The sequence below is a fragment of the Peromyscus maniculatus genome, chromosome 5 (genome assembly GCF_049852395.1).
Source record: "Peromyscus maniculatus bairdii isolate BWxNUB_F1_BW_parent chromosome 5, HU_Pman_BW_mat_3.1, whole genome shotgun sequence".
Lineage (NCBI taxonomy): Eukaryota > Metazoa > Chordata > Mammalia > Rodentia > Cricetidae > Peromyscus > Peromyscus maniculatus.
This window is the reverse complement of record NC_134856.1, coordinates 112,095,838-112,123,760: the sequence shown is the minus strand read 5'-3', so window position 1 is coordinate 112,123,760 and position 27,923 is coordinate 112,095,838. Positions and strand designations below refer to the sequence as shown.

Sequence of the window (27,923 nt, the reverse complement as noted above, 5' to 3'; positions counted from 1 at the left end):
CCATATGGCACATCTGTGGTAGAATATTATTTTAAGGTGTGTTACTTTTGTTTAGCTCTATGACGCTGTGTTACTGTGCCTGTCTAAAACATCTGTTGGTTTAATAAAGAGCTGAAAGGCCAATAGTGAGGCAGGAAAGAGAAATGGGTGGGGCTGGTAGGCAGAGAAGATAAACAGAAGGAGAAATCTGGGAAAGAAGGGAGGAGTAGCCAGAGAAGGAGGAGGACATCAGGGGCCAGCCACCCAGCTACACAACCACCAACAGAGTAAGGTAAGATTTACAGAAGTAAGAGAATGGGATTAGTCCAGAGGTAAAAGGTAGATGGGCTAATTTAAGAAAAGCTGACAAGAAACAAGTCAAGCTAAGGCCGGGCAATCATAATTAAGAATAAGCCTCTGTGTGATTTATTTGGGAGCTGGGTGGCGGGCCCCTGCAAAAGAGTCAAAACAACACACGTTCCTTTGTCCATCAGGCTGCTCACACTGTAGTTATCAGGAGTGTGCAGGAGTCCATCTCCCAGCTACAGGTCCTGCCTTTTGGTGGGCTCCTTTCTGGTTGGGAATCATTGGTCTATAAGCAGGAAAAGGAAAAGAGAACTAGAGCCACAAAAGAAAAACCAGAAAGCAATGAATGAGAGCACCCAGATGAAGAAGAAGCCACAGGCTGCCCCGGAACGTTCTACACTGAGCACAGTGGTACAAAGGCAGTGGAGCTCCTCTGAGTGCACACAGGACTGGGATTCCTCAGGAAGCGGTTAGTCTACAGCCTCCTTAAGATCTTGCTAAGAGGGCAGGCCAATTCCTCTATTGAGACCTCCCTGGGAGCAACTTCTTAAATTTGTTTCTCACACCTGCAGGTCACAAACTCCTAGGCTTCCTATGTACTGTGTGGTAGAACTTTGATTCAAGAGGCAACCTTGCCACGCTTGGGCTGAGCAATACCCAAACCTGTAACCAAGCCCAAACCTGTAAAGGAGCCTTGCAAGGCCTGGGGAGGTGGCACATGTATTCCCCCAAATAGCCTCTCCCTCCTTTGGTTTGCATGTCTGCATGTGATAGGTGCTAAATCAAAGATGGCACACAGGATGCTGTTAATGGCCACCACTATGCTGGGGGCAAGGACTATAGAGCCCCAGGGCAGGCATCTGTAATGGGGACACCAACTGTCTCAGTCTAAGTGCACAATGATGCCCAGAGAGATGATGTAGAACTCCACCATGAGACTTGACTCAGACACAAAATCCAGCCCAAGGCCAAGCCAGGCAGACATTCCTAGAAATGCCTTTTACAAGAAAGACCAGGAGGTGGGCTGGCCCAATGCTGCTCTGGTTTAAAACTGGGCGAGGCAGACAGAGGTGTGTGTGTGGGTTATTTCCAGGGAAAAAAATGACATAAATCCAAGCTCTGGTCATTAAAAACCCTCCTCCACAGTGGGAAATACCCACAGTCTGGGTTCTTTTACTTCAACTGCAGTCTGAAGCAGAAGCCCAGATCTGCAGCACCATCCCACCACATGCTGCTGTTTCCATGAACACAGTTCCCTCTTTGTACTCTCCATCTGGTTGGCAGTGAACCTGGACTTCCATACAGAGGTTTGTTACATGCAGAAGGAAGCATGCCCACAGGTGTAGGAGACTCACCCAACAGGGCCAGTAGCCCTAGGAGAACACCACAGGAGCAGTGGGGAGCTCTGGTGGAGAGATGTTCTTCATGTGGATTAAGCAGGGATCCCAGTGGGTACAAATTGTCCTCTTACTTCTCACTGACCAGTACCTCAACCACTCCTGTCCATTTCGGAGGCCAAGAGTGACCAGATGGGCCTTGCTGAACTTCTGAGAATTCAATAAAAGATGGTGGATGGAGCTTGTAAGCCATACCACATGATACTCTGATGTGAAGACTTCTTGCTGCTCTAAGACCCATGATCTTAGATGCCATGATCACCAGTGTGATGCGACAGAGTACTTCAGCACTTCACTTACTGGAGTCAGAGTCCAGTGACCTGGCCACCCGGAATGGTGGTGGGTCTTACTTCAAAGCCAGTGTTATCAAATGAGGTTGTGCTGATAGCAAAGGCCACAGACATATGATGCTTCTCCTCTCCAACTGAATCCAAGTGTGTGTAGAGAAAAATCCCAGCAATGGCAAGCAGCTTATGGTCCCCCCTCCTTTTTAAAGCAAAGGGATTGAGCACTCTATGCTGAGATATTCTTCCTGGGGCCAAGTTGGTCCAGATACCCCAGGCTCACCTGCCTATCTCTCAGCTAGAACTCTGAAGGCAATCCCCCAGCATTAAACACAGACAACTCACACTTGTAACAGTGACTCCCAAACTTGATGCCTGAGGAACTGTCCCCATTAAATAAGAACTAGAGGATGTGTATACCATACTTTTCATTTTGCTAGATAAATTAATTTAAAAAGATAGTTTAAAAAACAAACAAGAACCAGGCGGTGGGAGGCAGAGGCAGGCAGATCTTTGTGAGTTCGAGGCCAGCCTGGTCTACAGAGCAAGATCCAGGAAAGGTGCAAATCTATACAGAGAAACCCTGTCTCAAAAACAAACAAACAAACAAACAAACAAACAAACCTAAAAAAACAAAACAAAAAACCCAAGAAAACAAAAACATCTCTTTACCCTTTAACATGGCATCATTTCACACACACACACACACACACACACACACACACACACACACACACTCACACACACCAAAAAACAAGAAAACAGTTTAACTCAAGAGTAACAAGGACAGTCTCAGACCAGAAGACTCTTGCTTGAGGAGAATGATGGCTGTTGTAGCAAACAGTGATTATACCTTTTCCAGAGTTCTCCATCTATCCTGAGAGCAGGAGAGCATCACTGAGGGATGCAAAGACCTCAAGAACCATCCAGAAGCACAGCTACAGTGGTGCAAAGGCTCACTTACTTCTGATCTTGAAAAACTGCTCATTAACAATAGAAGTAGAAAAAAGGCAAATGAAAGAAAAATGAAAATACAGACAGTATCAGCTATAGATAGACAAGATGACAAGGAAGTGGACTAGGACCAAGGTGTTCCTGGACACCCTACAGAGCTCTGTGTAGTGCTCATGCTCACCTCTCCAAACCCTCAAGGAACACAGACACCTGCTTGGCTCTGAAGCCATGAACACTGGAGACTGCTGTACAGATGGAATGCTGCGGGGTCAGAGCCTATGTCAGAATTCCTTCAGACTTCACAGGAAAGGAAGGCAGAAAGATCAATTCAGTGCTGTCCAATTACAAACACCAACTTAATGGGTAATGAAACACAGAATAAGCAAATGCAAGTGAACACACATCTAAGCAGCTACTTTCAAAATGCATTAGCATTCCTTACTTGAATACAGAGAGAATACAACCTTATTTTACAAACACTAAAGAATTAACAAAATACCCAATTTCATAATCATTTCAATACTCTAAGTCTCCAAGGAGATGGACAGATTTATTAAATGAGAAGGCTAAAATGACTTGCTTTAGAGAACCCATAGAGAAAACAAATGCAAACGGGTTTCCAAACCTTTATGTACTAAGCCCCAGCATGGGCCACTTGACACACATGCACAGCGTGTACTTAACACCCACTCTAGCATATCTCTAATTATGACAACATCATGCAAAACATACCACACTAGGGTTGTGAGGTTATTGGGACACGAAGAACTTGAACTTTTATATTTCCTGACTTGGGCAGGCTAGGTGGCTGGGGGAACTAAGCTAAAATTTTGTGCTAATGTTATCTCAAACCAGGTTTCTACATTTTAAGTTCATGGAAGGTCAGATGGGGGAGATTTTCTAGGATTAAGGCCAAGACAGAAAACCAACTTTTCTGCAGTTCACGGCAATTGACTATCAGGTGACTGAAGTGTCAAAGGTCACACACTTCTTACTAAGCAGAATCAGCCAGAATTCCTGCTGTTCAGGGCTTTGCAGAGAAAGAAATATTTAATCTTTATCTTACCAGCTGGGAGTAAGCATTCTACCAGTGAGTATGTCCCCAGTCCAAGATTTAGGAAATAAAGCATTTCATCCAAAGTTGAAAATCATTTTAAAAACCGGCATCTAAGTTTCAAAGAGTGAGTAATACAGACTTCCAGGACTTGGTCTGTCACTGAAGAGAGGGGACAAGCATCAGAGCTAATGTGGTCAGATGGAAGACTGCCTGATGATAAGTGTCTGAGTTACTAATAGCAAGTTTTACAAACTACTCAAGTTTTCTCTTGCTTTTTTTCGCCTAAAACATTAAGAATATTCATCTAGTGGTTGGAGAGATTGCTCAGTGGTTAGAGCACTGACGTATCTTCTAAAAGAACAGGGTTCAATTTTCAGTGCCTACAAGACAGCTAACAACTTTAGTTCCATGGGATTCAAAACTATCTTTCTAGACTGGGAGCACTGCATGTACCTGGTATACAGACATACAAACAGGCAAAATACCCATACATATAATATTAAAATAAATAAAACTTTTCTAAAAAAAGATCTATGTTAAGAATAAATAAATTTAAATAAAAAAGATACTGATTGAATGGTATTGTAAAATAAAAATAAAAAAAAAGATACTGATCCATCCACATTAGTTGATGATATTGAATGGGAAGGTTCATTGTGAACTCCTCATATTTATTTAGTAAGTAGTAAAGACAGGAAACCCTAAATGAGTTAGATCATTCTGAAGTAAGCATTCCAACTGCTTCTATCATGGAATCACACTCACTGTTACAGTCTGAATACCTCTGCCAGTCATGTGTTTACTGGAACCTTCATTCCTAAATCTGGCAGTACTGGGAGACAGGCAAGGTATCAAGTATCTGGGTCATGGGCCTACTGAGAGCCTTCATGAATGTCTCAAGCACTTGCCACTCAAAGAGGCTTCCATCTCCCTACATACTAGCTCACTCCTTTCGTCTTTCCACCAGTATTAGGAAGCAGTACAAGTCTCTCAACAGACGTGGCCACTCAATCTTGGACTTCAAGCTTCCTGAACTGTGAGATAAAACTTACTTGTTTTCTGTATTATTACCCAGTCTCAGATGTTCTTTTATAGGAACAGAAAAAAGATGAAGACACTCAACCACCTTCACTGGCAGCAGATAAACAAAATTTGACCTATTTCAACTGTCATTCCTGTAACGCTGAAGACACTTACTGTAGTAGGAATAGATTCATACTTTTCAAAGTGCTTAGAGTTCAGAGATATGCTCAAGTACATGATTTTTGCCTCCTCAAATCCTAGAGATGGATGCTTTCATATGAGAGAATTTAAGTGCAGACTAGTTCAAATGACTTGCCCACAGTATGTGGGACTTCCTGACAGTTGTCTATAATCCAGGACTGTCAGTACTGGTATTAGATCACTGTTGTGGAAGTCAAAGACGGCACTTAGCTCCTAGAAAAGCTAAAATCTTACAGCTGCTCAAAGACCAGGGGCCACGTGCCTTGACAGCACATACCTAGGATAGGTTCCAGCTTGATTCCTGCCAATCAGGTATTGACACATTCAACAGCATGGTTGAATCGTGGTTAGAGAGGACAGCAAAGCAGTCTTTCCAAAAATAGTCACCAAAACAAGGGCAGAAGATTGCTGTGGGCTTCGGAGAAAGGCAGCGAGCGCCTCACTTCCTTCCGCAGGGACCATGCCCTTCCAACCACTTCTGTTTCTTGACACGACTGGTAACCAAGGAAGTTCTCTAAAGTTGCTGCTTCTCCTTCCAGGGTAGGCTACTACTTTGTTTTCCTAGTAAAGCTTGCCTCTCCCTCTCTCAATATGAAAGCCTCACCTCTCTTTGAAACATCAAGGGTCAGGGTAGACACAACCCTTGGCCTGGGCAGAACATGTCTGTACCAACTTCCCACTTTCTCCGTGCTTTCTTCTAACTATTCCCTCTGTCCCCTGTCCAGCTACCCATTGAACTGTAGACCTACCCTGTCCCTGCCCCTCCTGCAATAGGGAGGTCTTATAAAGTTACAGCCTGATCCATGATTTCTCTGTCCTCTGGCTGTGAAGACATAAGGATAGCTGACATTCCAGCATCTTCTAGAGAAGCCAGTCAGTTGGGACAGGAAACACAAGTGTGTATGTAGTCTGCCTCACTGACACAGATTTGTATGCACCAGCACTTGTGTACAATGGAAGATGAACCCTGTGATCTTTCAGACTCAAAACTACCATTTGAATCTGGGGCACTTCTGATAAAACAGTAACAACTAGTTCCAGGAGGACTGTCATGCTGGCCCCCAGTATCTAGGTCAGGACAGCCAGAGAATCAGAGGCCAGGCTCAGTGGGATGTGTAAAGTGATGGAGTTCCTAGCATCTCGGCCCGCAAAAGTCAAATGCAGGCCGGAGGATGCTAACATCTCTCCATGCTGGGCCTAATTTAGGACCACGGGTGCTTGTTATGCTTATAACCGGATCTCCAGTGCTCTACCCCATCCTATCAAGGCTGCACCACTGCTCAATGTGGACGCTGCCACTGAGGTGAGCTACAATTGTGAATCCCTCTTAAGTGGTTAAAATGGCAGAGAAGACCCTGTGAGACAGTTTGGTGGATAAAGATGCTTCTGCACAAGCCTGAAACCTAAATTAGATTCCTGGACCCAGAATAAAAGAAGAAAACTGACTCCTGGAAGTTATCCTTTGACCTCCCAAGTATACAGCATGGTACACACATGCCCCCACCCATGCACACAAGTCACACACACACACACACACACACACACACACACACACACACACACGCAAATGCATGTGCGCGAGTGCACATACACACTCACAAATACAATAAAGCATAGGCATATTTTGGAGGGAAAAACAATAAGCAGGACTAAAATGATGCCAGAGATGGATTCAGTTATGAAAACACAACAGTCTGGCCTTGGGTAAATGAGAAAGAGGAGGTCACTGTCAGTTAGGCTTGAGGTCTGTACTATCTGACAGGGAAAGCACATAAACTACATGTGAGCACAGATCGCCTGCACTGCAGCTGTCCAAACAGAGAGGAGCTCTCGGGGCAGAAAATATACACCAGACTGCTGGGACAGGATGCGGGCATGGGTATGAAGTAGCTTTAGAATTTTTAGATTTAACATGTATATTTTTAAATATAATAGCAATATTTTAGATATTAGGTTAATAAAATATTAGAATTAATGCTGCTGGTTTCTTTCCTTGGGTAATTGGTTGGTTCTCAAGTTCTTGTTTAAGACAGAGTCTCTTATTGGCCTAGGATCTCATCATGCATGCTAGACAATCTCTCCTGTGAGTTTCCAGAGATTTGCCAACACCTCCCATTTTCCATAGGCTCTGGGGATCAGCACTGAGGTCCTCAAGTTTGCAAGGCAAATACCTTATTGACTAACCCAGTTTCTCCATACTCTAGGTGTTCTTTGTATATATGTGTGTGCCTGTGCATGCACACAGCTACAAGTATGTGGAGGCCAGAGGTTCATGACCAGTGTTTTCTCTAGCATCCCCCACCTAATTTTTTGGGACAAAGTCTCTCCCTGACCCTGGGGCTCAATGACTTGGCTAGACTAGCTGAGCAATGAGCTCTGAGGATCAATTTATTATCTCTAGGTCCCTAGCACTGGGGTTATAGATGTGCTGTGCTGGTTTTCCATGGGTGCTGGGGTCCTGAACTCTGGTCCCTGGGTTTGCACAGCAGGCACTTTACTGACTGGGCCATCTCCCTAGACTTCAAGTCTTTTGAAAAAGAGCCTTCCTGTGGACACCCAGCCTTTGTGTTCACAGTAAGACTGGAAAATAACAAGGTGCCTCCACCTCGGTTTGCCCTGGCCCAGCCAGCTTTGACTTCTGCCGACTCACCCCGCCTCCTCAGGACAGTAGCTATGCAGAGACACTAGCAACTCCACGGACCCGCACAAGTGCTGACTTATTTGTCTTCAGAACCCTCTGTCGGCTTTCAGTCGGCTCAATGCTGATGAAATGCACACTGTACTTATTTTTCATTTCTCCAAATAATACAGAAAAAACTTACAGGTTTTGAGATGGTGAATCCGCTGCTGGAATACACAGGTATTGAACTCCCTGTAGAAAGATAAAAAATATACATATATATAAATAAAACTAAAAAAAATGGTGCACAGTAAAGTATTAAAAGGAACCATTTACTTAGGTCAAAAAACAAGAAAATAAAAAAGGAGAAGTTTTTATTCATCTTTTGTTGCCAAGGAACCAAGGAAACACTCTTTAATTCAGGTTCCTGATTCTTTTCCATAAGCATGTCAATATTCACACTTTGGTTTGTAAGCAACAAATATAACAAATTTAGACAAAACTTGAGGGACTAAAAACAGGAGTCAAGCACTTCAGAGTTAAAGTTCCCAACTCATCGTAACACTTGTTCTCATACTGTCTGTCTATGTTTCTTTAGGATCCTGAACATCCCAAAGGAGGCACTGTTAGTCAACACCTTCAAAAGGGCTGAAAACTAGGATGTGATGCCGTAGCTCTCTACATCCATTTTAGTATTGTAAGAATTACAGTTCTACTACTAGGCCTTTGAAACCTGAAAACAATGTTGCTTGCTTTGCAAAACAACACTACAAGCTTGTGTGGGAGTAATAAAACAACCTGCTTTTTGGATTTACTTCATGTCTTTCTGTAATTTTTGGTGTTGACCTGGTCACCCGGGAGGGTCAATGGAGCTGTAACTAGACAGCTATAGGGCAGGCATCTTGCCGTCCCCCCCTGACGCTTGGTGCAGACTCAGCATCCGGCCCTCTAGTTCTGGTAAGCTTACAGAAGGCAAGTTCTGAACTAGCACGAGGGACAGAGCCTGGCAGCTCCTGCTGTGCTGGTACAGGTGGAGGCAGAGCACATTCAACAGTTGTATAATGGGAAAGATGAGCTGGTCCTGGGACTCTAGCCTAGAACCCATTTCTCCAGCTCTTGTGAGCAAACTATGAGCCTCCAACTGCCTGTTAATCTGCCTCTTTCTGCTGAAACTGGCTCAGAGTGTGATATGTTGTCAGTAAATAAATACCTGAATGGTACAACCCCCTCCCTTCCCATCTGCTATTTTTGGGTGGGGAGCAGCATGAGGAAAAACTCAAAAATAAAAATCAATTTTCCTTCATCACTTGTGTGCAACTTTTGAAAAAATAATCAAATTATTTAATCATGAATTAAAAGAAAATCATTATATACAGCAGTTATTGCATCTTTCTGTACAGGCTTCTGAGTCTTGGGGAAGATGAGGTTTACCTCTGTTTATTCAAATAGGAGCATCTCACTGAGAGCAAACGGACTTTGCCGAGAGAGGAAGATCTGCTGCCAGGACAGGGAAGGAGGTGGTGGGCGCTCCCTGGTATGGACACTTGCCAGCCCTCCAGCCCTCCAGCCCTCCAGCCCTCCAGCCCTCCAGCCTCTCTTCAGGTTTCCCGGGCTCCAGAAGCTGTGCTATGCCGGGAACGCTGACCAGTTATTTTAAACACTTAAAGCTCTTCCAAACCTGGCGGCATATCATGGAGTGATTTGATGGGTAAGACACTAGAAAAGAAAGCACTTCTGCCAAAAAGAGTCCTTTCCTCCTCTCTTCCACTGAGATGACCAAGCCTGGTGTCGAATACACACACACCCATTGCTTCCTACGGCTAGATGGGAGTGCTCTTGAGTGAGATCTGGCAGTTAGGTGGTCAGGCCCAAAGCTTGTGAATTCCTTCTTCCCACATACTCCCTCCATCCCTGTGGCAGGCCATACTTCCAGAGGACAGGATTCTCAAGTGCACTACCGCTACCTCAGCCTGGCAACTCCAGTCAGGAAAGGGCTAAGTGGCCCCTCCAGGACAGCACAGAAACACCTGCCTCTCCCTCATGGTGACGAATAGCCACAACATTCTAGTAGAATCTATGTACTGAGATGATAAACAAAAATAGAGACAAGGAAGAGAATGGACAGAGGTTAGGCCAGGAGCATTTTGCCTACTAAAGCATATGCCTTGAACACTTGTTACCAGGGAGGTGGGAATCATTGTGCTTCCTGTATGCTATGCCAGATAGGGCCACATTTACCTCTGTGCTACCTGATGCACAGAAGGAAATGTGCTTGGGCCCACAAAGTAGAACCTGCCCAGTATTCAGGAAAACCTACAGCCATAGGAAGCCGGTGGAAGGCATTCATTCTCTCTGTGTGAGCCACAAGGATAAGGAAGTAACACGTCATTCTAGGCTCCTGGCCCTCACAGCTGAGATGGGCAGGTGGCAGCTTTAGCTTCCTCCTCATGTAACTCGTAAAGACGAACGTGTGGCTCTCAATTACATTTGACAAAGACAAGACGCTCCAGCGTCAAAGACTGTGCGTATAACCACAAGAACAGTTAAATTCCTGGAATGACGCCTGGGCTGTGGTGGGCATTCATTCCCAGTCTGCAGGCTGAGGATAAGTGCTAATCAGCTCCACAGAGATCACGGCAGGAGATGAATGCAGGGTGTGTATGTGCTGGCGAGTGCCATCAGGGAAGGAGGGGAGCTGGGTTTTAGGCCATGCAAAGAGCACATTGTCCACCTAGGCTCCAGTGACATTCAAACAGAACACAAGCCACTTCACTATGACCTACAATAAGAAATATGCAAATCTAGTCATGGAAGGAGTCAAAACGGTCAAAAAGGTTTAGCTGCTCACCCCAAGAGCGTCTATTTATCGTGACTTAGTCATTAACAAAGCACAGATATCTTTGAGGCCACAGAAGGCAGAACTACAGCTACCCAAAAAGGCGTCAGATGCCTGCACATGTGCACAGCTTTTAACAGTTAGTTACTAATTCAGAAAGCAGCATTGAGACCCCTGTGCCACCAGAAAGCTGGGCTGACTTAAAATCACCCTGTACTAATAAGCAGAACAGATATTCCCTCTCTATGATCTATACAGAGGATCATGCTCTGGAGAGCCTTGCAGAGACACAGATGAAGGGTAGGATGTATTTACTTACATTATGGAAAGGATAGTAAAAATTAGGTTAAAAAAACTTAGAAAACATCTCCAACAATCTAAAAAGAATCTACAAGGAATAAAAATAGCAACAGCATTTCTAGGAGTATAGCGTTTGCTACATATTTTCTGCCTCATGTTCCCTCTAATATTTTGAAACACATAAAAATAAAATTGGTTTTCTGTTCCTTGAAATAAAATTCTTACAAAATAAAGAAAAATAAAAATTGAGCACTTTCTATGGTGTTTCAATAGCGGCTGGTGGGAAGCCAGTTAACATTCATGGAGCTACTTAATATCAAGTCACAACTTTTCAAACCCAGAGCAGTTAGTTTCATGTTGCACTGAAACACAAACATTGTTAGTGAGCTGCCTGTGCATTAAGAGTCGCAGTTCCCATAGGAACAAAGGAAGAGCGCATTTCTTTGTCCTGTGCGGTCTTCTGAGCGGCCCAGCATCACCAGGAACGGCAGCAATACTGATGAGGCGGGCACCATAATCAAGAGACAAGGGAAGGGGCCAGCACTCTATGCCCACAGTAGGAGACGGCACAGGCTGCATATTTATCACGCCAGGAACCACATGGTGCAAAAGCCAACAAACTCAGGACAGGAGTAAGGGAGTTCTGAGGGATCTGCCCTGAGAAGCTTCCTGCTGAAATTCTTGTATTTGGGTTTTGAAATTACGTCAACAGACAACACAGGGCCGAGAAGAAAGTTCAGAGAGAAATGACATCAACAGACACCACACTGGGGCAGAAGAAAGTTCAGGAAGCATATCAGAGGCTTGATCTGAATAGCCAGGACTGTCAGAGTCTCAAAAGCTCCACCATTTTTCAGTTTTCTGTTTCAGCAAGTAGAATAACCACTAAAAGGTAGGTTTGTGCCTTTCTTTGGACTGAAACTAAAAATTACACTTAAAATGACAGAAAGGCACATACCTGAGAAGCAGGGCCAAGCTTCTGATCACAAAACCAGGAAAGAGGACCAACTCTTGCTTGTTTCAAGTACAATTTCTAAAACTACCCCCACCCCACACCCAGACATAGTAAGAGTCTGCTGAGAATCCAGGTGACCTGCTTTTCAAAAGATCCAGCTGTGCACAGCCATTCTCTTTCTCTCAAGGAAGCTAATGTGAAGCACTTACAAACAGAACCCCACCTCACCTGCACAGCAACATGGCTGGGCCCTGAGGGCACTACAGACCCACAGAGGATCTCCCTATACACAGGAGCTAAAGCTGTTCTTCTCACACGAGTGGCCTAGTGGATATCAGGCAGGGGAGGCAGGGATGTGGAGAAGCCTGGCCACAGCAAAGGGCATGTTGGAGACAACTACTCCAGAACATGGCAGGGAAGCAAAGATGGCAGCAGAGAGGGTGGAGGGGCCACACGTGGCTGACTAGATTACTGCACGTTATAGACATGTGGCAAAGTATGTACAAATACTCTGTACCTGTCTAAAAAACAAAGAACAAAACTGAATCCTTGTAGAAGTATTAAAAACAAATGAAAGAGAGTAAGTTCTGGAAGGGGCTAGAAATCCACACAATGGAAAAGTTATTTTAGCTGCCAATAAAAGATGTCACTATTAGAATTTAGTACCAGAGACAGGATGGGTGATCCAAGGGTCTCCCTCCTACAAATATGGCATATTTTCTTTGATAAACAAGCCCATTCAGATTTCCAGGAGGCCTGGTAAGCAGGTCTTTCCCAAACAAGCAAGTCCTAATGAAATAAGGATAGAATAAGCCTGTAACCCTACTAAGAACTAATTTCACCACAGTTCTCAACTACCAATTCTCTACTCCCAGGAAGAAAAAATAAAAATAAAAGCAAAATGAAAATTTGGACTGACCTCACTTGATTGGGAAGCCAGACCATGACTATGCACTGCTATGAGACCCACAAAGCCAGCTAGGTGCCCTGGTGTGTGCTTCTGATCTCAGTATTTAGTGGACAGAAGGACCAGAGTTCAAGGCCATTTTCAGCTACCTAGCTGGTATGAGGCTAGCCTGAGCTACATGAGACCCTGTCTCAAAACAGAAATAATCAAAACTCCAAAACCACATAGCAACAGTGTGTTCCACAGGTGGGAACAACCCACAGAACTGAGGCAGGAAAGGAAATAGTTTAGTTATCTGGGACCCTACTTGGTTTGGGTTATACACACCTGCACTCTCTAGGAATGCACTGGGCAGCCTAGAGCCATTACCTGTATGTATTATGTACACATAGTCCTCTCTAAATAAAGCATCTAGCAACACTGGATCCCCACCTGCACTGGACTACATGTACACTTCTTCTTTTGAACAACAGTATAAATTACTCTACCCCAGTACAATCAAATTTCGACACTGTCTATTCAAGTGTATCCCCATTGTGTCTAGTATGAAGAATATATACAGTAAAGCAAAATTGTGTATACTCAAGTATACTTTCAGGGAGAATCCTCTACTTACCATCTTGTGCCTATGCAAAATTGGGCATGCATATAATTAAAATCAGATGCATATGGGGACATGCACAGTAGAAAAATAGATAATCTATCATTCAATAGAGAACCTTGCAAACTACACCCACTAGGAACCAAAGTTGTTCTTCTCGTGAGTCCATAAAAGGAAGCCTTGAACGATAATCGGGGCCCTTGAGTATTTGTACCCACGTGGCCCTGCTCCCTTTCACTGTATTCTGATCTTTTCTGCTGTTTTGTTCTGAATAATTTCCTTGATACTTTTACAAATCTGTGTAAGCACTCACTTTCAATCCTTTGGATTAGAAGCCAAGAGCCTGGAAACACCCAAGACTCATACTGACCACCAGTATCAGCACCACAAAATAAAACATACATAATGCAAATTTACTCCCTTAAATTTATTTTATTATTATTATTATTTTGGCAGAACTGGAGATTGAGGCAAGGCCTTGAACATGCTAGGCAAATGATCCACTACCCAATCATTATTCCTAGCCCTCTTTTTATTTCCTATTTTGAAACAGGGTCCTACTAAGTTGCCAAGATCGGCCTTAAACTTTATCCTTCTGCCGCAGCCTCCCAGAGTAGCTATAGTTATAGGCCTGTGCCACCAGGTTTGTTTGTTTGTGTTTGTTTGTTTGTTTGTTTGAAGTGGAGATTCTCTATGCTACCCAGGCTGGCCTTGAACTTGTGCATTTAAGGGAAGCCCCTGTCTCATCTTCTAAATATCCATGACAACAGACGTAGCCACTGTACCAGGTACCACCCTGATCTTTCCCAAGTGAACACCTTCATAGTTGTAGATCGTCACCATCATCCATATTTGGAGCTTCCTCTTCTTCCCAAATCAGACTTGGTTCCCATAAATACCAACTCTTTTTCCTTCTCTATTCACCCCTGCAGATGATCATTCTCACCTCCGCTCTGGATCTGAGTACTTCTTCATTTCATCTAAACTGAAAGGTAAGAAAACCTTTGAAAACTGGATTCTTGGAGGCCACAGACTCAAGAGCTGACAACTGCTGACTTGAAACTCACATTCCAGGTGAGACGACTTTAGTCTCCATCATAAGGCCTCCTCTTAGCAAGGGTATCTATTCCAGAGAGGCACTGGAAACCGGCACCTCTATCGTGCCAAGTATGTATGCAAGCCAAATTCAGTGCCCGGTCCGTGAGTTTGGATCAATGTCTTTCTTCAATCTAAGAATTTACACATAGCCCATAACAGCTGAAAAATTCCTTTGTATTAAAAGGAAAAGTATAAGTCAAGGTTATATCCCAGGAAGAAGAATCTAAAAACACTCTAAATGTCACTTAACAAGGAATTAGAAATCAGTATAGAAAACAAAGAATAGGTAAGGTCTAGATTCTTGGTCACTTCCTTTTTAAATTTTTAGTATCATGGCAAAAATGTCAATGGAATCACTAAAGAAAATCACCACTGAAGATAAACAGGGCCTTGTAGTAACACTCCATAATGCATGCCTTAAGTCTAGATTCTGAACTGAAAAGACATTTTCTGAAAGTACCCATTTGCCACTGATTCTTCCTGCATGCTAAATTTAGGCAATATACTACAAATAACAACTTCCAAGAACACTGTGGTCCTTGGTGGGGTTGGGGGAGTGGGAAGGTCAGAGTGGAGAGGTAAGATTTAGCCTTGGGCTCGGTTTGTGAGCCACGATGCAAATCAGCAGCCTCTACACCTGCTGCTGCTTTCAGGTTAGTCAAATAACAACATACATTTGACTTGTCAGAGTGACAGAAGAGGACTCTGATGTTTATTTTTGTTCAAGGTATTTCAAAGAAAGACCAAAGTGGCCTCAGTTACAAGGGGTTTCCTCTGGCCCACACGGGACGGATTATAGGAAGGCAATGAGGGAGATCCAGGCTGCCCCACCTCCCCACCTCTTCCAGGTCTGCTTCAGTGTGAGGGTTAGTTGATGTACCAGCAGTGACTCAGAAAATCTGGGGCCAGTTTAACATGTGGCTCCAACCCAGGTATCCTGCAGTGTACCTTTGTGAAGAGTAGTGCCATCGAATCACGTCAAAAAGTGATTGTGAATGACTGCTTAGAAACTAGTAGGAGAACATCATTAAGGAAAACATTATTTTTGTAAAAGATACATTTTTATCTGACCATGTTTGCCTAAAAAATACTCAGTAGCACCTCTGAATCTGAAAAGTAAGGAAGATCCAACTTCAAGAACTGTGGTGTCCATAGCCCCAGCCTATCACAATCCGCTCCCTCCACCCCCAGCTTGGCCTGCTCAGGGCCACTGGATTGCATGAGTCCCTGCACTCTTCCCTTGAACTCTGTGGTTTACAGTCTCTGAGATTCCTTCTCCATAGGCTCCTCCCAATGGCCTTTTCTCAGCAGAACTTCAACATAGTGCTGAAGACTTACAAAGACTCCAGCTCTGTGTTCTGAGTGTCTCCGAGACCCCAGAATGCAGCCACCTGAGGCCAGCATGCCAGGCTTGGGTGGCTTTATCCCAAACTCTCACAGTGGGCACTGTTTTCTCAGTCTCTTGGCTCTTGCTCCTTGAAAATCAGCAGCAAAAGCCTTTAAGTGAGGAAAAAGATGCTTCAAAAGGTAGATGCACCTTTAGAGTTTTAACCCTGCGTGTCCTAAAGGCACAGTCCCTAAGCTGGCTATGAAACTTGGAGCTGGCTTTAGAATCTATGGTTCCATGCAGCCACACGGATGTCTTCATCTTAGAAGGCCTGAACCTTAACTTTCACTGCCTGATGCTAATTAATGGTCTCAACAAGACATACAGTGAACATGCTCATTAAGAATGAAATCTTGCCGGGCGGTGGTGGCACACGACTTTAATCCCAGCACTCAGAGGCAGAGCCAGGCGGATCTCTGTGAGTTTGAGGCCAGCCTGGTCTACAAAGCGAGATCCAGGACAGGCACCAAAACTACACAGAGAAACCATGTCTCAATAAACAAACAAACAAAACGAAACAAAACAAAAAGAAATGAAATATTTAGGCAGCCATTATAATGAAACTTCATGGATCTAGGTTTTCTGAAATTTCTATGAAACAAAATTTCACAGAAATGTCCTATTTCTCTGGCTCTTATAATCTTCCCACCTCTTCTCTGCTACGATCCCCAAGCTTCAGATGCAGATGTGTTGCCAATGTATCAGTTGGGGCTGAGTACCACATGGTCACTTGTTCTCTACATTTTGATGGGCTGTGGTTCTCTGTAATGGTCGCCATTTGTTGCCATGGCTTCCTAGAGAAGATACGAACAGGATGCCACCAACAGACATGATAACGTGGAAGGGGAAATCCCATGGGGCATCAACTCTAGACAAAGAGTTACAGGCAACTAAGGAATGATGAGAGCAGGAGAAATAGGTTTCTCCAGGACAGAGCCCTCAAATTGGTTATCCAATACCAAGTAGTCAGCCCTGAAATAATATACATTATACAGACTGAACAGGTTGCACTTCTATATTAAGGAATATGAATATACACATGTGGATACAAACATATATATGTATGTATATACAAAACAAACAATCAAAGAAATAGAGGCCATGAATTTTAAAAGGAGGATTATAGAAGGGTTGGAGAAAGAAAAGGGAAGGAGAAAATGATGTAATTATATTTTAATTTCAAAAAGAATGGAAAATCACAACGTAAGTATAAGGCAAAGCCATTCATCCATACATTCTCAGAAGCCATTAAACTGGGATAACACAGCTCAAGCTTCACGCCAGCTCGCCTCTGGAATCATGCCACGCCCACTCCTCTGAGCCCTGACAGTGAAGGCAAGGAGGGCAAACCGAGGCCTGTGTTTGCCTAGGGAGTCAGACCTGTTCCTTATACACAACCTATGCTACCATGCTCACAGCAGAGTTGAGACGCTTTAACAGAACCTCCGAACCCCAAGTGCTTACTCTCCTGGTCTTGACAGACAAACATGCACTGAGCCCTGGTCTAGGCAGACCCTTTTCCCACACCCATTCAGATTACATGAAGCTCATTTTCCTGGCTCACCTTCTTTTCCAATTTCATGGTATCTGACCCAGCATACTGCTATTTTAGAACTGCACCCTTCTTAAACAATAGCCACACTCCGTTCTCTTCCTTATTCTGCTCCTGAGTGGGAGAAGGGGGGTTTATAACATGAGGAAATGGGATCAAAATGTGAAAGACCCCAAAGGCCAGTACACAGTAGATGCTCAAAAAATGGCTGACACCAGGTGTGTGATTAGTGGCTGTCACTTGATGGAGATCCTACTTATCTGCTCGGCTACCAGCAAACAGCACCACACAGACTAGGAAGTGAACCAGCAGCTGTGTTCCCACAAGGGCTCCCTGCCCAGCCAGCCTCACTCTCTTGGTGGGACATGGCTGCCCCTTAGGCACAAGCATTCCAGAGGGAACAGTATGGAACAGCCAATGAGTTCTTAGAGTGCCTCGCCTGTGAAGGATGTGCAGTCAACGATGGTCTGGGTTACGGGATGTGTCACTCACTACCTCTGGTTTCAGGAGTGGATTCAAAGCCCTTTTTAAAAAGCATCCATGACACAATAGTCTGGCTCTCTGTTCCTTCTCTGGGCCACACCTTGGACATGTTTCAGGAGGTAAACATTGACTCTAATTGGGTGTTGCTCTTAAGGGCTAGCCAATTCCTTGAAGGTGGGGTTCAGCCTCCCAAAAGTAGAGGCCAAATTTAGCAACCACATGAGCAGGGCAAGAAGCTTTCAGATTAGAAAGGATTCAGGAGCTGGGCAGTTAGGGAGAAGTAAGGTGGGGGTGGCATTCTCTCATTTCTACACCACATGAAGAGCAGCATCCTTCTGCAATGTGGTCAAATGTGAATGCTGCCATGGTTGTCATGGTACCGCCTGAGGTTTACAACTGGTAGGAGCACCTGAAAGGGCACCTTGTCTCTTAGCTTAGGCACCAGGATCCTAGGGCCTCCTTTTGCTGGGGCAGTGCTTTACCATACCCCTCCCCTCTTACACTGTGAGCAGTTTGATAGGCTATTTTTATCTCGACAGCTGTATGCTCTAGCGCTGGACACAGACAGAAGCCCCAGGACACCTTGGGCAGAGCTCACATTGGGAAAGCCCCAGGGCAGATATCACTGTGGCCACTGAGGAGGCAGAGGGTCACCAGGATCTTAGGCAGTGTTAGAGACACTGGTTGTAACATCATTCATTGTTCATGCAGAAGCAGGAGGATCAGTTTCATCAGAAGAGACAGGGAATCTCAGGATAAAGAATAACAAAACAAAAAGAGATGTTCAAGAGACCGGCTCGTACTGGATTGGCCATGAGACATTCTTCTTGAGGGTAAAATTCACAACACAATGCAGCTGAAGTTCACTATCCTTAGTAAGTAACTAACTGCCTTTCCCTGGGACCACAGAGCTGGCTCTTTGGAAAAGGAGCTCTGATTTATGGAAATTAGGTTATATTTGCCACATCATGCTAGCAAGTTCCTAAGAGTGGGAGTCTCAATGTCTGGGCTTGGTTCTGTTCATCCAAGTGACCTCACCCCAGAATTACCGAGTGGCAAGGAAGATACCTGGTTCTCACCCATGTCTTCCTCGATCTGGCACTGGCTTTCTAGAAGAAACTTGGTTTCTAGAAGAACCAAGTGCCTCGTGGCTCATCTCACTTTAACTGCAAGAAAGTCTGGGGGAAGAAAAAGAAGTTCCAAGCCGGACTTGGTGGTACAGTCCTGTAACCCCAGCTACTTCCAAGGCTGAGGCAGGATCACAAGTTCAAGGCCTGACTGGACTAGAATAAATTCAAGTCTAGCCTGGGCTACTTAATGAGACTCTGCCTGAAAAGGGTTTGGATAAGTAATTTAGTGGGGGAGCACTTGTCTAGTTTGCAGAAGTCCTAGGTTAAATCCTTAGTAAGGCAAAAGAAGAAAATTGGAAGGAAAGGATAAAGGGAAGGAGAGAAGGAGGAAGAGAAAAGAGAGGTTTTAAGATGCTGGGCACACTGTGAGCCCAGCACTGTGAACCATCTACAGTTTGACTTTCTATAACTTTGACCCTGCACTGCTTTCTCTCCCATAGTGAGGTCAAGAGGTGGCCAACAGTTCGCCTGGTTTATGATCAAGGCTGGAAACTGACATCTGCTGTGGTTGTGGTAACAACTGACAGGAGACCAGCAATGTCTCAATGCATATGCAGGGCCAAATGCCTTCCTCCCCAACACACACAAGTCCCCAGAGCATCCCAGGGAGTCAGGCTACAGGGAGGGGAGAACATTTCCAAAGCATCCGGACACAGCTTGTTTGCCTGGTCTGCACTGAGTAACCAGCAGGCACTATTGCTTCACACTCACAATTTTAAATAACATTGCATCACTTCCCTTGCAGGTGTGGGTAGACACTGATCCACCTGGGTCACTACCTAGCAATGAATTAAGAGAACCTGAAAACAGCAGATTTGCTTAAACTACTCTTAAGTAAACCTGGATCCATGTAAACAATCATCTTTCCTATGTGATGAATAATCTGGTGCTCATAGTAACCTGGAACCCCGATTTAGCATTTCACCACTGAAGAGTTTCCACTTGCCACTCAAACTTCTGACTGTAGACTCTGAGGCCTCCTCCTAAAGAGCCTGCAACACATGGAGCCCTTGGGATAGATCCTGGCCTGCTCATCACAGTGCTCAGGGTGCCTGGTGTCTGCCAGCCATACTCTGTACTGTCCCAATCCAGAGCCAGAAACACACTTCCCTTTGCAGATGCTATTTGGTTACTTCCACCAAACAGAGCCAGTTTTCCCCTTTGAACACCTTGATAGACATCACGTGCCCATTAAATCCTGCCCCATCTGCTTTATAGGTAACACAACTCCTCTCTTTTGGTTGCTGTAACAGCCACATGGATAAGGGTCTCCTAAGGTGAGGGTCCATTACAAAGGAACTAGAGACTCTTAGCCTGAGGTAAAACAAAATGCAAATCCTACATCTGGTCCAGGTCAGAGTACCCTGTGGTGTACCTGCAGAGAACCCCAAAGACTAACCAGAAGAATGGAGGTCAACCAGAATGTACAAGGGGTTAATAGGAACGAGAGAGAGAGAGAGAGAGAGAGAGAGAGAGAGAGAGAGAGAGAGAGAGAGAGAGAGAGAGAGAGAGAGAGAGCTACCTCACAGTGTGAATAATTTGGGGACTTATGACATCCTCTGCTATGCGTCAAAAACCATAATATAATAAACATGACTTCCTGGTCATGTGTCTTGGTATTTTCTTATATGGTGTTATTCAGAACCAATGAAGTGGCTACATAGTTTTACAGAGAAGATGCTCAAATATTTGTGTCCAACCTCTACTCTCTCTGGAGGAATGGATGGACCTACATTTCTAACAACTTTGGAATAAAGCAGGAGCATGTTACCCAGAGCTCTAGGGTGTGCATATCCATCAGTGGCCCAAATGTCTGCTCCATGAAGTTATTGTGTAAGCTACCCTGACACCTCCCTTGCCCCACCTCATAACTAAACACTAGATAATTCCTTCCCACTCTACCTGAGAAATGACTTTGTAGTTTTTGAAATTGCTTATGAGGTGGCTGTAGGTTAATGGCTGTTAAAACTTTCTGGTAGATTATTCCTTCTCTTCTTTATGTAGCTGACCTCTTTGCTTTTATACATATCATGTGTATGTCTAATAATACTACTGTTAGTCCCTCCTTCTTTTGGGTCATTTTGCTTCAGAATCTTACCCTATTCTTTCATTTTCAACATTGCTGTATCATTTTGTGGAAGACTCACAGATCCAATTTGATCTGTTATTTCTAGAAAACAATTATGACTCCCTAGCATTCCAGCTCAAACAAATCCTTATTTCTAAGTAGGAATAAAGCAAGAGCTTCCAAGGGTCTCCAGGACATCTATCTCCTTCCTTCCATTCTATTTCTGCATTGACATTGACACTACAGAAAAGCAGTCTGCCCGAGTCACTGACTTGGTGCACAAATCTTGGGCAAGTCTTTAATTCCCACACAACTCTTAAGCCTGATGAACAACTGATCTACTCTGAGGTTGCTTTTCCAGCCTGGCCACCCTTGAAATCTGCTCTGTTGAACCTGTCATGTGGGCCTGGACACACCCTGCCTCCGCATGTCCATGTCACTACATGCACTGTTCTTTACTAGGAATCACACCTGAACTCAACAATCATCCTCACCATCACTACCTAGCAAACTGATTATCCTTTAGGACCAAATAAAACTGTTACCTTTTGGTCGGTACAATCTTGTCCACTGCCAAATCCTCCCGGTGTCTCGGGGCCCCTTACATCTGCTACACACTTGCAACTCAGTAACACTGTGAAGATTTATGTGCCTGCATCAATGTGGGACCCCTTCTTATTTCTCTTTGTATCTGCATTACCTACACATGGCAGGTTAGGGAGCAGAAGTACTACAGACAAGTCTGAAGAAGAGGGACAAGGTGCTTGCAGAAATCCTGGCGACACTGCCAGGAGACAAACACGAATCTCATTTTGGACGTTTAAATAACACCATTTCCCACGAGAATCAGTCTGGTATTGGGGCTCCAGTCTTCCTTCCAGTGCTCCATTTGCAAATAAGCTGCTAGCAGAAGATAAGTAGCAGAAAGGAGTCAATCTCTTCTCTACTTGGCTGCCCCCGTACAAGAAACCCAGACAGCTGGATTCAAGAAAGAGCAATTACTAGACAGTTTTCGATCCTTACAGTAATTATTTCTATTTGAGTCATATCTATTTAAGTCTGGAGTTGACTTCAAACAAATTTGCTTTAGCACACGAAAGGCACTGCAATCTCTGAGCAGAAGAGGTACCACTGATTTTTAGATGACATCTCGAAATTCTCCTAGAGAAGTGAGAAGCAGCTAAGGTTGCTAGAAATAACCATCAATCAGAAAATAATGCCAGGGCAAACAGGGGCTTGTTCCCAAAGGCATTGGGCCTCACAACCTGGGTATTTTGGTGCTTGTGCAATGCTAATAAGAAACAAAATCACCCAGGTTGGTGGAGACAGTAGCCATCTAATGAGGAACCCTGGCCCAGTGCTTTAAGCTGCAGCACTAGGTGAATCTGTGAATCCTGAAAGAACATAAATGTTTTCTTATGTCCAGTCAATCCAGTAGAAACACACTGCTTTAATGTTCAAAATAAAGCCTCTATCATTACAGACATGTCCTGGGCTAGCTTCTGCCTTTGAAGACTAAGACAACTTGAAGTGGATGATGTACTTTCTTTGTGTCTGCTGACCACAGACCACAAAGGATGTTGGATGCCACATATCACACACGAGTCCATGGCACACAGTGGTAAAAAGTGCAGAATCTTTTCAAGCTAAGCCTGAATGTGCATATGCAGTCCACCCGTTGTTATCACAGGTACTAAGAGCATGGCTTACTAACCTTCCTTCCCACCACAGGTTGCCTAAGACCACCTGCATGTCAGATATTTACATTACAATTCATAACAGTAGCAAACTAAAGGTTTGATGTAGCAATGAAATAATCTTATGGTTGGAGATCACCACAGCATGAGAAACTGTATTAGTTAGTGGGTCACAGCATTAAGAAAGTTGAGAACAACTGCTCTTATTGGAACAAATAAATTAAGGAGTAAGAGAACATAAAGAAAACAATATTCCATTCTTGGGAGTCTCGTATGATCCTTTCAGACCCTAAACATGTAATAGAAATATAATGCTAATTTTGAATTTTATACAAATGAGATCATATTGTAGATCTTTGCTACTATTTGTTTCTGTTTCTTAATGGGCTGTCTTTAAATACACAGACATCCCCTCTTTTGGAATTGGCTTCAAGTATTTTTTACATATGCATGGGCTGAGACTGGCTCCACTGCGATGCTATTACCAACAGTGTCATGACTTCAGTGCACCCACACATCTGCACACCTCTGTGTGTTTAAAAGGAATGGTTCTGGAGTGTCTTCTCCTTGGGCTAGGAGAACTGTGACTTACAGTTTCCACAACTTGGGATAGGCCTGCACATTCACATACACTCTGCCTGGTCAGTCTCTGTGTCCTAAACACACAGGGGTGCAGTAGTTAGCAGGCAAGAGAGGCAGAGGAGGAGGTAACACCTGAGTGGATGCTTGGGTAGCTTCTCACCCAGAACTCCAACTGCTGCCCTGAGTGTAACCTCAGTTACTATGACCTCACTGGAGGCTCCACAAAGTTTGAGATCATCTCTTTCAACCCCATGTGCCCACCTTAAACATGGCAAAGCTTCTGTGGACTGACTGCTACAAAGATGCATGATCTCTGATTGTCAAACACATGTTGTCACAGACAGACAAGTTTCATGTCCCAACCAAGGGCACACAGTGTAGACACTACAGAAATGGAAGGAAGCCTAAGATAGGGATTTAGCGGGACAGGAGAATAGACGAAGACGGAGAAGTACCACATGGTCTCTTTCTCTTGCACAGGGACGTGAGCATACAGCAGTGATTGCTGAAGGCTGGGCAAAGAGGCTGACTGCATCAGCACTCGCTCCATTCATGCATTATCATTCTGAACCACACGGGCAAGAAGAGGAGCAACAGAAGCATCATTTTCCCTTAAACTCTAAACACCATTTAACACTGGTTCTGGCTTGCTTCATATTTCAGAAGCCAACAAAACATCTTCTTAAGAGAAATTCTGAGGGACATAGGGCCAGAGGACCCAGGTTCCTTCAGGAGTCTAGCCATGGAGTCTAGCCTCACAGTCAAATAACAGGCCTGTCCCAACAGTGGCAGCGCCTCACCTGGTGAGTATTCATAGAGGCGTGTGAATGCAGACAGCATTGAGTCATGTAGATAACAACGTGTCAGAATAAACACAAGCAGTCAAGTAAAGCAAAACCACCAAATTAGATGCTGGGTAAGGATAGCTCAAAAGTACCTTTAGTGTGAAAGTAAATAAAAACAGAACCATTAAGAATAAACCTGGGTGGGCATGGTGGCACACGCCTGGAATCCCTGCACTTAGGAAACTGAGGCAGAATAAGGAATGTAAGCCAGCCTAGGATTCATAGAGAGAACCTATCACACAATGAATGAATGCCTGATGGTTATTATTTAATGCATACATATGAAAAGGGTTCAAAATACAAAACTCATATTTTAAACCAAAACATTCAAACCAAATTCCAGCTCATATAATCTACCTGTCAAACATGTAACATACATGCATGTAGATTTTGTTTCTCTACTGAGTTCATCAAAGCAAAATTAAAATCTTTGCTGTGCAGAAGTTGTGTGAGGGGATGAGAACACTTGTAAAGCATTTCTATTAATAGTGAAAAGTGGTTGTTTCCTGCAGGTGCTCTGTCAAATACATAGAACGAAAAATGAAACAAACTCTGAAATTTTTAAATCAGAAAGACAGGGTTCTGTTTCTTTTCTCAGGGGAAGGGAGAAACCTTTCATTGCTCAATATTACTTCCTCAGCATCTACAAACAATATTGAGTTTCTGATTGGAAAAAAATTACTATTTTTCACCTCTCCTCAATGCTGAAGCAATCTTTGGGTTCTGAAGACACCAAACTCATGCTACTCTCTCAAATAAGGAAACACTTCTTTTGTGTGTGTGTTTGCATGTATTTGTATATATGCTGGTGCACATGTCTGAGCATATCAGAAGTGGAGGTCAGAGGACAACCTCAGGTATTGTTCCTCAGGTGATGTCCACCATTTTTTGAGACAAGGTCTCTCTTTAGCCTGGAGCTTGCCAACATGACCAGGCTAGCTGGCCAGTGTGCTCCAGGGATCTGTCTGCCACCCGAGTGCTGGGATTACACACAGGTACCACCATGCCTGGTTTTAACATCAGTTCAGGGGATAAAACTCAATTCCTTTTGCAAGCATTTGATTGACTGCAAACACTTACTGTCACTGCAACCCAATAAGGAAACAATAAATGTAGACAATTCCCAGCCACTGCCCAAGCACAGAGTCAGATGAAGAGCTTTTATACCCTAAATATTGTAACTACAGATCTAGATTTTTTTATTTGAAATTAATCTATATTTTGATGGTTTCTGCCTATAAACACATTAGTAACATGTACTTCAATGACTGACACCAAAACACAGTCCTAAATGATTGTGTCCAAGAGAAAGACCCTTACCTTTATAGTGAGAAGACCTTAGAGTCTAACCCTGGCCAGGGTCCATTTTCTGACAGGTGGAGTCACCCAGGTAAGTTACATCATAAAAAGTAAGGATTGTGGAGCCTGCTTGCTAGGCTTGCAAGTCTTGGAGGATCAAAAAGATCCCAGGGAAGTAGCTGGGCCATGCAGAGGGGCTTATATTCTTGTTTTCTCTACCAGCTTTCTTCTGGCCATAACACCATAAACAGATCCTATGAATTCCTAGCTGTGGTGATATACTGTGTACCCTAATAAACTTGCTTGAGGATCAGAGGACAGAGCCAGCCACTAGATTAGACACAGAGCCAGGCAATGGTGGCACACACCCTTAATCCCAGCACTTGAGATCTCATGCCTTTGCTTGGGAAGCACACACGCCTTTCATCCCAGGAAGTAATATGGCAGGGCAGAGAAAGGTATATAAGGCGCAAGGAAACAGGAACTCACTCTCTTTAGGCCGAGGATTTCGTAGAGGTAAGAACTAGTGGCTGGCTGTTCTGCTTCTTTAATCTTTCAGTTTTCACCCTGATATCTGGCTCTGGGATTTTTATTAAAAGACCATTTAAGATTTGAACAACACCTAGTCATTGCTTAGAGCCATTCGAACACATGCTCGGTGCAGTAAGTGCAGATTCACGGGTGGAAGACAGACTCACTCTTGGGTCCTCAGGTCTACTGTCTACCTAACTTGTCACCCACCTAGAGCCACAGCTCTTCTCCCACTAGGCTGTGGTCACTGTGAATACTTACAAAATAATCAGAATAGAATCTTGTCTGTGCATTAAAGGTTCTGCCAAGGCAGATGGGGGAGGGGGTGATCACACTTTCAGTATCTTCAGTGCCTGTCCCTGGCCTGGCACATACTAGATGCTCAAGGAGCAAATATGCCATTGACTCCCAGCCTCCACGGGGAAGAGGTGTCTTGGAAGGAATAAGACTTTGACCAAAAAAATAAAAATAAAACAGAAATTTTGCTAAATGAAAAGGATAAAAAAACACAAGAGGGTAGTGAATACTGTTAAAGTATATACAATCAGGCATGGAACTATCACAATGAAATCCATTAGTTTGTACAATTAATACATGCTTAAACAATAAAACCGTGCTGGTGAGAGCTCCATAGGTACACACTTTCCTACTATGGAAAGACCTCTCAACACTGCCACAAGAAGCACCAGCCACGGCAACAAAGGACTGAGACAGGGAGCATGCTGGGAAAAAAGTCTCTAGCCTAGGACAGAAACACTAGCTTCTCATCAAACTACCAAAACCAGGCATCAGGCCCTGACGACTTGAGGCTTTTTCTTTTTCTAATGATGAAGTCAGGAGAGATCATCTGTGGGACCCAACCCAGTTCTGCTGGGATTTGTCAGACAAAAGGCGGTAGCTAGGCCAGGGGTGTGGCTCAGGGCTACAGCGCCTGCCTAGCATGAATTTGATTTCCAGCAACACACACATACATACACACACACACACACACACACACACACACACACACACACACACACGGCAAGGGTGGGTGTGGGTGGGCAGTAGGAACAGAAAGGGAATTATAGCTCTTTGGAATCCCAGAGGGAGTTGGGGTTACCCTAGTGAGTAATGTCCATAAGTTTATGTGCTGCTTTATTTTTAATTTGTGTGTGGAACATGTGTCCATGTTTGTGCATGGATACGTGTGTGCAAGTAGAGCCCAGAGATCAATGTCAGATGTCTCAATAACTCTTCACCTTCTTCTTTGAGACCAAGTTTCTAGTGAAGCTGGAGCTCATGGGCTCAGCTAAATTGGCTGGTAACAAGTTCCAGCTATCCTCCTGTCTCTGCCTTTCCAGTGCCAGCACTGCTGGACCTGGTATTTTAGGTGGACACTGGGGGAATCTAAATTCCAGTCTTCATGCTTACGAAGCTGGCACTGTGCTGACCCAGCCATCTCCTCAGCCCCTTCTAGATGTCTTTGAGGGTCTCCATTCTGCTCTGAGCCTGACCTGGTTCCAAAGTGATTTCAGGGTTACTTCTTCAGAGACGGGGCGCAGGGTTGGGGGTTAAGTAGCAACGAAGGCCCATTAAGGGAAAACTTCTGGTAAAGTGAACAGAATCTCTGGCCTGGGTAGAGACCTAACAGTCCAGTTGGTCTTGGCCAATTCCTTGGCCAAGGGACCACTCTCAGGAAGGCAGGCTCACCTTAGAAACAGGCAGAAGAATCAGTCCTTGAATGAGAGACTGTCCTCAGAATTCCTGTCCACAGCACAGTAGCTTACAGGGCCATAGCTGTACAGCTCTGTGCATCTTCCTGAATTACTTAGGAAGGCCATCTTCTCCTTGT

The 27,923-nt window shown here is 44.2% G+C and overlaps 1 protein-coding gene and 1 long non-coding RNA gene across 4 annotated transcripts in view; both read right to left on the bottom strand.

The window, feature by feature from the left end:
• The window catches only part of Dusp22 (dual specificity phosphatase 22), a 58,446-nt gene that overhangs the window by 12,125 nt on the left and 18,398 nt on the right, over nt 1–27,923 (bottom strand). For all 3 annotated transcript variants that reach the window (XM_006972288.3, XM_006972289.4, XM_076573119.1), the window contains exon 4: nt 8,024–8,073. In XM_006972288.3, coding sequence (XP_006972350.1) covers nt 8,024–8,073 — 50 coding nt within the window. The remainder of the gene's footprint in view (nt 1–8,023; nt 8,074–27,923) is intronic.
• On the bottom strand, nt 380–8,013 carry LOC143273449 (uncharacterized). The gene is made up of 2 exons (XR_013051542.1): nt 1,641–8,013; nt 380–571 (listed from the first exon to the last, which is right to left on the bottom strand). It is a non-coding gene; the product is annotated as an uncharacterized LOC143273449 (long non-coding RNA).